Source organism: Gymnoscopelus microlampas, assembly GCF_963454915.1.
Source record: "Gymnoscopelus microlampas genome assembly, chromosome: 15".
NCBI lineage: Eukaryota > Metazoa > Chordata > Actinopteri > Myctophiformes > Myctophidae > Gymnoscopelus > Gymnoscopelus microlampas.
The window spans coordinates 8,495,062-8,507,509 of NC_139952.1; the positions used below are offsets into that span (position 1 = coordinate 8,495,062).

The following is a 12,448-nucleotide window of genomic DNA, read 5'->3' on the forward strand; positions in this document are numbered from 1 at the left end:
GACATGCTTACTGTGCGTTCTCTTGTATTTTGCCTTTGCCTTGCACTATGCTAGCACTGCTGAGGGTGTATAGTGGTGTATACTGTATATTGCTTAATGTTGCATAATCTTATTTATATTTTTTGCCAACTTAGCAAGGGTGTTGCTTTGACTGTGATCTTTTACCATCACGCTGTATCTACTTTCTTCTTGCCCTGTAATCTGTATTCTTAACTGCTGCCTTTGGCAACTGAATTTCCCTCCTTATCTTAAATCAGTCATTGCTACCGTGCAAGAAATCCAATAGATACGCATTCAGCACATAATTATCTGCCGTTATCGACCAGCTGAATGATTGTGTAAGCAGTAGCAATCTTTTGCGTCATTCATCCTGGTAGCCATTGTAAGAAGCTACGGTAGACACTATTATACACCATGATCAGTGGAACAGGTGCATTGGCCAACCAAACCCAACGCACACAAAAACACAGATGTGTCTGCAACCTAATTTAAACTTTTTTCTCTAAGGTTCTTATGCTGTGTTCACACTGGCAGTTACAAAAACAGCACAAAAACAGCTACAAAGCTACAAAAAACGTTGAGCTGGTTTCAACTTCAGATACAAAGCTACACATATGCTGTGTAACTTTATATCTTTTGTACAGTAGGTGGCCAGTGACTTTGACCAGTTTCACTTTCAAACCCTTTGCATCATGCAACAGAATTGCACCATTGGTTTTGATAATGTGGATTGTGGAAGTTAAATGGTGGATTTGTGGATAGGACTCTATATGAACAAACCTGTCATATCAACAAAACGCATCGCATTCTGTTTGTGTGACATGCATGAAGCAAAGGTTTTGAAAGTGAAACTGGTCAATTTCGGCCAGAATAGGGGAAAACACGTTTTTTCACACGGTATAAAAAACAAACGGAGAGGTCCACTTCTATTCTCTTTAGTCTGGGTGACGAACAGTCATCGTAGTCGTGTATCACATCGTAATTTAGCCCGATCAGCGATTGTTGAAAACGTCACATCCGGATGATGACGTATACTGTTTGAACCTGTTTGGGGGGGGGTAGAGCGAGTCAGCGAGTGATTGAGGTGTCAATCTACTGCTCTCTGCTGGTCGATTTGTCGTATTGTTTAAAACCGCAGCTAGACAAGCTATTTAAAAATTAAATTACAAAATAACAAAAAAAAATAAACACGAAAATCGCTGGCACTGGGGGAGTACTTTATGAAATACTCTGGCAGTCAAAGAGTTGATTTGAAAAAAAAAGAGAAGAAAAAACAGACCTATTTTCTTAATTTCCGCAATTTCAGAATCCCCGAAATGAGTCATATTCTACCAGTCCCATTCACATACTGTATATCTATTCCAAATCTGTTTCAGTCATTATTCCAGATCCCTTCCAGCTGTTCCACGCGGCTACATATTTGGTCAAGAAGACTGATGTCTAATTGAGGATGCCATATTATCTGGTAGAGTATGCTCTCCACTGACTGAGCACCACTTTCTAGATATTTGGCTTATGGTCTTTCATCTGGGATGTCTGGCAGTGTTTCAGAACGTGTTTCTTCAAATGCTCTGGAGGACAACGTTGTGACGTGTGGTACGCTGGTGTCTCTTCAGCCCACTTGACACAGTGAAACTCTTGTCACACTGCGTACAATGGAAAGGTTTTTCTCCGGTGTGGACACGCTGGTGTGCCTTCAGGTCACCTAAATGACTGAAACTCCTGTCACACTGCATACAGTGGAAAGGTTTCTCTCCTGTATGGATACGCTGGTGTGCCTTCAGGTTTCCTAACTGAGTGAAACTCCTGTTACACTGCATACAGTGGAAAGGTTTTTCTCCGGTATGGATACGCTGGTGTTTCTTCAGGTCACCCGACCGATTGAAACTCTTGTCACACTGTTTACAATAGAAAGGGTTTTCCCCAGTGTGGACAAGCTGGTGCATCTTCAGGTTAGCCGACACAGTAAAACTCTTGTCACACTTGGTACAGTGGAAAGGTTTTTCCCCGGTGTGGATCCGCTGGTGTATCTTCAGGCTAGTTGACACAGTAAAACTCTTGTTACACTGCGTACAGTGGAAAGGTTTTTCTCCGGTGTGGACATGCTGGTGTCTCTTCAGTTCAATTAACTGTTTGAAACTCCTGTCACAACGTTTACAGTGGAAAGGTTTTTCTCCAGTATGGACAAGCTGGTGTCTCTTCAGGTTACCTAACCGACTGAAACTCATATCACAATGTTTCCACTTACATTGGAAAGGTTTTTCCCCAGTGTGGACACTCTGGTGTCTCTCCAGGGTAGTGAACTGACTGAAACTCTTGTCACATTGATTACATATGTGATGTTTCTTTCCTGTGTCAGTCAGCTGACGTCTCTTTACCTCGGATTGAGTTAAAATCTTCGTAAACGGTTGATTATCTGTAGATCTGGGTTCTTCCGTGTCTCTGTGCTGCTTGCTCATTGTTGGGAGCAGCGGTTCAGGAAAGGTTCCTCTTATAGTTGGTAAAGACTTACTTGATGTCTCTCTCCATTCACGCTGTGTCGTCTGCTTTTATGCCAAGCTGATTCAACGCTTGTGTAGTCACTATGATGTCAGTCCAAATATGGAGTTCCATGGCATCCTATAAATTGACTACTGGGTGGGTGGTTGGGTGGGTTGGTCGGTCGGTCGGTGGACCACGGTCCTTGAGGTAGGTGCCCCCCGGCAAATGCACATATATGGAGATCAACATGCACTAATTTCTACATTTTTATCCCACGATTTTGTAACCACATTCTTTTACACCCAGTGCCAATTGTCTATGTAATCCTGGGCACTACCTTCCCTCTGCCAACCTAGGGAGGCCAGGGCCGAGCTCATGCCTCCTGCAATGCATGAGAGCCAACTGACCTTCTTATCACCTGACAGGGGAGAGTTTCCCTGGTTGGACGTAGTGCGTGGAAGGAACACGTTATTCCAACCAGTTCCTTTCCCCTCCATCAGGCGTCACTATACTTTACTGCATGTTTTTGTGACGGTATCTACCCTAGGAGACACGGGGAGAACATGCAAACTCCACGCAGAAAGGCCCTTTCGCCAACCTTTCGCCAACCATCTAGGGTATGGGCACTGATGACGCGGAGGAGAGAACACACCCCCAGTGCCCACAGCGTCCCCTGCGGGAATCGAAACCAGGACCTTCTAGCTGTGAGGCGACAGCGCTACCGACTGCGCCACCGTGCCCCGAGATCAGCATGCACTGATGTCAGACAAAACATAAAGAAAATGCTCATGGAGATTTGATCTTCAAATGCATTGATGTCAGACACAACATAAAGCATATCGTTGCTGTCTGGCAGAAACCAGCTAACTACATTTTTGTGCTTTTGCATTTTTGTCTCCGCCAGGCCGTAAGGCATGGCGAGAGAGTATGTTTTACCCTCCGTCCGTGTGTCCGTCCGTGTGTCCGTGTGTCCGTCCGTGTGTCCGTGTGTTACCACCAAATCTCCGGCACCGTTGGCCCGGTCGCTGCGAAACTGTGCACACACACTCCCTGGATGCCAATTCAGAACCTCTGCCTCAATTTTTTCACATGGGCCTGTTATAGCGCCACCAGGAGGCCGATTTGTGCAAAACCCATTTTTTTCACATTATTCCTACAGTTTTTAACCAAACGTCATGCAAATCGGTACACAGTATCTCTATAGTCATGTGATCAACCCTGATCTGTCCGATTTCCCATATTCCATCCTTATTGGTTAAGGTTGCCATCCAAAGTTTGCAGGATTGGTCCGTTTTGAACAAACTGCCTCAAACCATGAACGCAGCGTGCGATTTCCGTGAAATTTCACACGCACATTCCCACTAGGCCGAGGAAGAAATGCCACCCTTTTCACATTGGCCTGTTATAGCGCCACCAGCAGGTCTAATTTAGCAAAACACATTTTTGGAACAAAATGCTTCAAATCATGAATGCAGTGTCCGATTGCCGTGAACGACCTAAGAATAAATGGCACCCTTTTCACATTGGCCTATTATAGCGCCACCAGGAGGCCACAATAACGTATCTGACCTGGCGGAGACCTGTGCTCCGAGGAGCACTTTATCTAGTTCTCCATGAATCAGGGCCATTGAACACCCTTTACGTCTGTGTGTTGGTAAAAAAATATTGAACCAATGAAAAGCATTAAAAAGCGCTTCTGACAAAACCAGCTAACTCCATTGGATCCTCAAACTCCAGGCTCCACCCCCTTTTGACCTCCAACCTCATTGTGAGCTTGGAGGTCAATTCAGCTGTTCGTATCAATGATGAACAAAACCTCCACTTTTTTTCATTTCCTGAAAAATGAACATTTTGGAGTTAGCTGGTTTCTGCCGGACAGCAGAGATATGCACACATGGAGATTTGATCTTCAAATGCACTGATGACAGACACAACAGAAACCTTTCAACGTGCACTGATGTCAGACTCAACAGAAATCCCATGGTCCCCAGTCAAATGCACATACTGTACATAGACTCAAATGCCCCCGTGTTGTGTCATTTAAAAATAATTATACAATGGTGTGCAGATCTAGCCTGGTAAAGCCCCTCCCTCCGGAATTCTCATTTCCATTTGATTTCAGGAATAAAATACAAATTTCAGATTTCTGGAGGGAGGGTTTACCAGGCTAGTGTAGATCGACTAATCCTGAAAACTTGACTCTGATTAAGCTTAAGCAGCGCACGCACGCACGCACGCACGCACGCACGCACGCACGCACGCACGCACGCACGCACGCACGCACGCACGCACGCACGCACGCACGCACGCACGCACGCACGCACACACACACACACACACACACACACACACACACACACACACACACACACACACACACACACACACACACACACACACATCTAACCCCATCTAACTTGCTCTATAAAGCAGATGGAACAGAGCAGTTTATGGCGCTGGGTCTCATATTGACATGACAGCCAGTGGTAGATTCAACAAAGCTTTTTATCCACAGAACCAACCAAGCCAAACATTTACCATTTATGCCTTCTGTTGTTTCGTTGTATGAAGACAGATGTTTAAAATAAGATAAGATGTAGAATACGAAAGTATACACACTGCACAGCCAAATGTTTTTCAACGAGTGAATAACAAGAATGTTCTTTTTTTCTTTTTTATGTTTTGACAGCTTTGTGTAACAGCAAACTTCTGTTTAGATAAACTGGACCCTCGTTCTTTGAAACAGTGTAGTCAGATGTAAAAAAAAAAATCAGAGAACTCAAGATCAGAACCCCAAACCACAAACTTTACAGATCTGTAAAGCAGAGTGAACAAATGAATGAATGACCACCCTCCAAGTCCAAAGCCTTCCTCAACTCAGCTGCCGTGAATACACCTCTGTCTGCATGTTAGTCCAAGTGTATCCATCTATAGAATTCCAGGAATCTCTGCATGTGTGTCTGTCGTTTCTCGAGAACTGTTCATCCAATCAGCTTTACACATGTTGGATATACTGCTGAGGACCCAAGGAAGTGCAGTGTCGAGTGTGAACTCTTTAAGTTCACTAGTTAATTTGCACAAAATAATTTGTTATTTAAAATCACACCCTGTGTGAAGGAAGCGGTGCCTTTGGGGCGGGCCTTAACTCATTTCAGTTCGTCCCTATTGGTGGTCTGAGTCCACTTACCAAATTTGTACTTGGTAGCATGCTGCAAACTGGAATGATGGCTGTTTAAAGCCCAGCCAATGGGCAGACAGAGGGGGCAGGGCTTAAGTAATGACAGTTAGTCCCTATTGCTGGCTTTAGTCCATGTGCAAAATTTGTACTCCATAGCATGCTGCGAACTTGAGTTATGGCTGTTTGAAGGCCAGCCAATGGGAAGACAGAGGGGGCGGGGCTTCAGCAATTCATGCTGGTCCCTATTGGTGGTCTAAGTCCACATACCAAATGTGGACTTGGTGACATGCTGCAAACTGGAGTTATAGCTGTTTAAAATCCCGTGCTCATCCCGTGCTCATATGGGCGCTGGGGGTCCCTGGACCCCTCTTTGATAACGTCATCAATTCATGCTCGTGCCTATTGGTGGTCTAAGTTCACATACCAAATGTGGACTTGGTGGCATGCTGCAAACTGGAGTTATAGCTGTTTAAAACCCCGTGCTCATCCCGTGCTCATATGGGCGCTGGGGGTCCCTGGACCCCTCTTTGATAACGTCATCAATTCATGCTCGTCCCTATTGGTGGTCTAAGTCCACATACCAAATTTGGACTTGGTGGCATGCTGCAAACTGAAGTTATAGCTGTTTGCTTCTTTGCCGTGCTCATTCCGTGCTCACACAAACGGACCCACGGACCCACGGACACACGGACACACACGCAGACAGAGTCAAACGTAGAGCGGTTGGCACCGCTAAAAATAATCTCCTCCTTGCTCTGTAACAGCTTGTGTCAGTAAGACCAGCTCTATCTAACATGTCTGCTACTCAACAGCATGTGTCAGCTTATAGGACATAAAGACCAGCTCTATGGCCAGCAGGTCCGCTAGTCGAGCAAACCAGCTCACCAGAAATGTTGGTGGTGATCTCGGTGAGGGCCGTCTGGCCGAAGCCCTTGGCGGTGCGGGCGCGGACAGACACCAGGTAGGTGGTTCCTGGGTGCAGGCCTGAGAACATGTGGTAGGTCTCATTCCTCAGCTTGGAGACTGTTCGTCTGGGCCCCGGCACGTTGATGCTGGGGTCAGACGACTCGATGCTCTGGTAGGAGATCTGACAATGGGAAACAAAAACACACCCACGGGATTAACACCTTTATGGGTTTTTTACTTTGCTGCCGTGGCAGTTTGATACGGAGCTGAGAGGAATGCTAACACAACAAGGATTTAATAGCTGTTTACTGTCGTTTTATGAGAACAGGCTTTAACAAATTCATCTTTAGCTTATCCAGTAAATCTTTTGCTGATGTAAGCTAACAGGGTATAGAGATCCTCACTTTGCTGAATATTTGGACACACTTCACACACAGGATTATGGATTTCTTGAGATTTTAGTTCCGTTTTCCCTGCTCTTTGCAGGGAAAACTTTCAGCTGTAAACAGTTTATAAGTCAACGGATATGAAAACAGCCTATACACTCATAGCGACGTTGTTGGCATGGAGCAGCGCTTCAACGCACTGCCGTGGGAGAACATCTGGCAAATGTGACGATGAGAACAACATGACAACGTTATTTCAACCCTAGAGGATGAGAACAACATGGCATCGATGTTATTTTTGGGCTGAGCCTGCGACAGTGGTGAGGTGTTGGTAGATTTGTGCTGTTCAGGCGTTGTTGTGCCTACTTACGCCCTCGCCACCCACAGACCTGATGTCTCGGCCTGCGTGGCACTCTTGCCAGCTGCCCAACGAACTCTGGCTTACCTCTTCATCCCCCGGATGGACGGAGCTATAGTAACCACTGTCCCTCTCTGTCTGTTATTTTAAGGCTATTAGACAGCTGTCTATCTGTCAGTCTGTCTGTTGTGTGCGAGACACAGGTGGAACTGTCCACCTTCCCTTTCTGTCATGTCTGTCTGTCTGTCTGTCTGTCTGTCTGTCTGTCCACCATCGCTCTGTGTCTCCACACGTTTTCATTTCAACTCCTACAATTCACTGTCTTTCCTGTGTTTGTCACAGCCTGATTGTTCTACAACACATTTCAAACTATTCCAGTCACCTTCTCTTTAGCTTGGCATCTCTGAGTGTGTGTGTGTGTGTGTGTGTGTGTGTGTGTGTGTGTGTGTGTGTGTGTGTGTGTGTGCGCGCGCGTCCTTCACAGCAACACACCAGACAGTATCCCCTCACCCCACACCCATGTGCTGACTACAAACAATGCTTAATTTGAGAACTTACAACTACAATGTGTTCTAATATACAGCCTCTTATGCAGCCCACGCTGTGCGTGATATGAGCCCATCAATAATTAATTAGAAACATTTAAAGTTGCCCCCTTGTGGAGGCATCTCTTAGGCAAATAAGTAATTATAATGCTTGTCCCCCATGTAATTACAGCCTGGAGTTTGGGGTTATATCTCATTACCATAAGAATGTATAAATCTTATGGACTGTGAAGAAGGATCCTTCCTTATCTATTGGTTGGGGACTCCTGTGTATTGCTGGCTGCTACCAACTGTTGGACACACTAACTAACAAAAACAAGACAGAGTCTAATAATGGTGTTGCTTCACTGTGCAATTGAAAAGGCTTTCAGACAGTCAGCTAAGGGAATTAGCAGTTGTGTGGCTACCTGGCTTGAATACTCCCACATATAATAGCCGTATATCTTAAAATGTAAATTGAAAACATTTCTTCAGAGAATCACTTGCATTCATCCTTTTACATTGGGCTACAATCTTGAACAATGCCTATGTGCTAACGAACGTGCTATGGTGAGCCTTGCGCTAACATTGGTATCGTTGCCTATGGAGCATGGTCTTGTTTTCTAGTTGTAGACTGGTATGCCTCTACAGCAACAACAAGTCAAGCTAGTGTGTGTTTAATCAAAGGGAGAAACACGATTAAAGCACACAGAGAGAGAGAGAGAGAGCTATCTTTGAAAGTGAAGACATATTTCTTCATTTAGTCATTACACTGACTGTGAACAAAATACATTTGTTACACAGTTTTTAGCCAGACTAAAACCTGTTCTGATACCTCATATTGTGAGATGAGGCCATTAGGCTCCACAGGCTCCTCCCACTTGAGGAAGATCATATCGTCCAATGGGGTGAAGGTCAGCGATTCTGGAGCGATGCCACCGGGAACTACAGAGAGAAAGAAACAAAACAGCGTTCTCAGTAACAAACAACATTAATGAACTACAGAGAGAGAGAGAGAACACAAACAACAACGTGGACTCAACGTTAATGAACTACAGCAAGAAACAAAACAGCGTTCTCACTAACAAACAGCAGTGTGGACTCAACATTAATGGACTCTTGTGCCTGTAGGCCAGATAATAAAAACACATTGGGCGGAGAGGAAAAGGCAGTGAACCAAGAGAGGAATGGGGGGAAATGAAAGGGGAAACAGCAAGATGTTTCAGGAATGGAAGTGATGAAGGGGCGTGCAGCGTGCGCAGACAGGTCCCGCTGCATGAATTGGGATTGTGTGTGCCTGCGCTGCAGGCTTCCCTCCACTGTCTGATAACAGAGCACCAAGTCTTAGAGGATGACACGCCATTTTTCTTCTTTAGCGCCATGCTGACTGAAGAAAAAAAGAAAACAGGGAACTGAGCCAAAACAGCCACAAACAGGACTTTTGTTTTATATCCTGAGAAAAAATAAGCCTGTATTTCTGCCTCCATGAAGTGCATGTTCCAAACAGCATGGAAGGAAATTCCCATCAGAAAGAGTAATGTTCAAAAAAGACAGAAAGGAAAATTGTGATCATTTACAATGAATAGTATTTCTCCATCTGTCTGTATTGCTTTCTCCCTCTGTGCACGCACACACGCACGCACACACGCGCACACACACACACACACACACACACACACACACACACACACACACACACACACACACACACACACACACACGCACGCACACGTGCACACGCACACGCACACGCACGCACACGCGTCTGTCTGTCCATGTGTGAAACTGTGTAATTGCATGCCAGTTCCTTGCAAAGTAAAAAAAAAACAGAAAAACGTTTGTGTCGTGACTCTGTGAGTCAGGCAGAGGACACTTGAGACAAATCCCGTTGCCTCCGTGGATCATTGACAGTCAAATCTGCTCCCTGTGCAGCACAAATCATTGCAGCCATGTTTGACTGTGGAGCCCAACACGAAATAGACACAGGGGAAACTTTCACCAGCTGGGTTTCAATTACTGTTATCTCCAAGTCTGACAGTGGTTCCTGTACTGGCAGAGGGACTGGAGAACTGTCAGATCTGTTCAAAGGAAAACTATTCACAGAAAAATCAAGAAAAGGCGTAGGGGGACTGGGGGGTCAGGGTGAATTATGGCTTGACACATTTCATGAGTGAGTTAACCGAACCAGTCAGAGCAAATACAACTAATTTGATAACCTGTTGCATTTATCACTGCAGGCATTGGAGTAAAACCCGTCAGTGTTTTGAACATAACTGTTTCCTCTCGCCTGGAAGCAGGTGCAGATAATTAAGAGCGCTCTCGCTTTTCTCCGTATCTCTTCCGCTGTTCGGCAGTTTCAGCAGTGTTGTGCTGTTCAACGGAGCATGAAAGTACATTACGTTCCCAGCGGAAACTGAAAACGTACGAGAGAGCCGTGTGTTATGACGACGGCCATCGTCCAATGTCGCAAAATTCATCACAATCATCATAATGTTCCACTGCGGCCCTTACTGCATGTCACCAAGTGTCATTCCATTAGTGAGCAACGTGTTGTTTATTCTACACAAGAATACACATCTGACCTTCTGTTCCTCCAGTGAATTTGCATAAGAATGCGTGCAATCTGCTGATGTACACAGGAAAATATTAATACAAAGATAAGCAAAATCATTTTTTATCATTTTGCTGGTGGCCATGGCTTTCCTGATTAATTTTTCACTTGGCTCCGTTTAAACGGCTGATCTTCTATTTAGTTATGCTGATCCAGCGCATTTTATGAGTCAATATTTGTGTGTGTGTGTGTGTGTGTGTGTGTGTGTGTGTGTGTGTGTGTGTGTGTGTGTGTGTGTGTGTGTGTGTGTGTGTGTGTGTGTGTGTGTGTGTGCGCGTGTGTGTGTGTGTGTTAAGGCCAGAAGGCAGGATTTTGTGTACACATTGCACAATCGTTATGTGAGAATGCACAGCAGACTAACAGCATCCCAAAGTGGCTGTAAAGTAGTTTCCTTAAACAGATATCATCTGTTCAACACAGAAATAAATGCATCTGGGGCGTCTGGGGGCCACCACCGTGGAGACAGAGGTTCGATCCCTCCACGGTGCATGTGGCATGCCCGGGGGCTTCAGTGAACAAAATGACTAAATTGGAGAGAAAATAAATAAACAAATGTATTCCAACTTTTCCTCACTAGGATAAAGGTTGTAGTAAAAGTAAGTGGCCAAATAACTTCATTCGGCCACCCGTGTGTTCTTGATGCAGGTTGAACACTCACTGTCTTCCTCCGTCTGGAAGGTGACCTCTCGGCTCTCCTTCTTGCCCTCGGGGTTGGCCAGCGCCAGGCGGACGTGGACGGAGCGGAAGGGCGGCAGGTCTCTCAGCGTGAAGCGAGACGTGTTGCCCTCCACCGACAGGCACTCTCTGACCGTGGCGTTGTTCCCGCCGCCGCCCCCTGTTGGCGTGGAGTAGCGGTAGCACAGGGACAGCGAGTAGGTGTGGCAGCGGGTCAGGTTGTAGCCCAGGGGCTCCCACTGCAAGGCCAGCTGCCGGGGCTCGATCTCTGTGGCTGTCAGGCCCCGCAAGGCCCGCATGGGTTCTGGTGGAGACACAGAGACAAAGGGTTGAATTAAAATGGATGGGCTGGCCTGGACCGCTGGCGTATAGCGGTCCAGGCACCTAGGCTCAGTGTAGCCTGACAGCGTGTCGCGATCCCGAGGGCATTTGCTGCATGTCACTCCCCATCTCTCTCTCTCCCCATTTCCTGTCAGCCTGTTCAATAAAAGGCATAAAAGGCCAAAAATAAATCGTATTATTATTCATTTTTTTTGATGCATGGGCTCTGGTGGATACGGCTTTGTTGAGCGTCTATACCAGTGGTTCTCAAACCTTTTCATGTGAAGGACCCCCTAATTAACACGTATTTGACCGCGGACCCCCATCTGAAAACATTTTGTGCCAGGGACCCCCCTCCCCCCGTTACAAGATTGGTGTTGTAAAAAATGTTTCAGAAATATTCTACACTTTTTCCACATTTTATGAAGATTCTTTGAAAATATCCGATGTATAATATAGGGGTTAGCCCATTGATACCTGTCTTTGGCTATTCAAAAATAGCAGATATACAAGGGCGGCACCTGTCAGCAAGGAGTGTTGGGCGGGAGGAGTAGGACGGAGGCTCCTTCACGTCCTCCCGGTGGGGGCTCCTCACTGGCAGGTGAGTCAGTAGGATACAACAGCAGTGACAACACACAAATGGGTGTGGGGGGGAATTAATTGGCATAACAACCAAAAAATGACATCCAATCACACGGACGGAGACAAGAAAGAGTCAGATAATGAGTGATGCTTTTTCCACTACATGGTACTGGCTCAAATCAACTCGCCTTTTTTTGGTTTTCCACTGGGAAAAAGTACCTGGTACGTTTTTTTTTGGTATCATCTCTGTCGAGGTTCCAAACGAGATGAGGAAATCCCAAAAGGTGACGTGAAAACCCTGCAGACTACTGATTGGTCAGAGAGAATCGCTACCATCCTCGTTGCATCACTCCGGAGTCCCCTGCATGGAAGCCAGCGGCGGACTGGCCATTTGGCGTACCGGGCAAATGCCCGGTGGGCCGCTGG

General features: G+C 45.9%; 1 protein-coding gene across 1 annotated transcript in view; it reads right to left on the minus strand.

Moving 5' to 3' along the window:
• LOC311061531 (receptor-type tyrosine-protein phosphatase U-like) overlaps positions 1 to 12,448 on the minus strand; it is a 165,224-nt gene that overhangs the window by 68,924 nt on the left and 83,852 nt on the right. Inside the window, exons 7-9 of the mRNA XM_084080189.1 lie at positions 11,103 to 11,423; positions 8,669 to 8,778; positions 6,545 to 6,746 (exon numbers count right to left, since the gene is read on the minus strand). Of these exons, the coding sequence (XP_083936315.1) occupies positions 6,545 to 6,746; positions 8,669 to 8,778; positions 11,103 to 11,423 (633 nt within the window). The remainder of the gene's footprint in view (positions 1 to 6,544; positions 6,747 to 8,668; positions 8,779 to 11,102; positions 11,424 to 12,448) is intronic.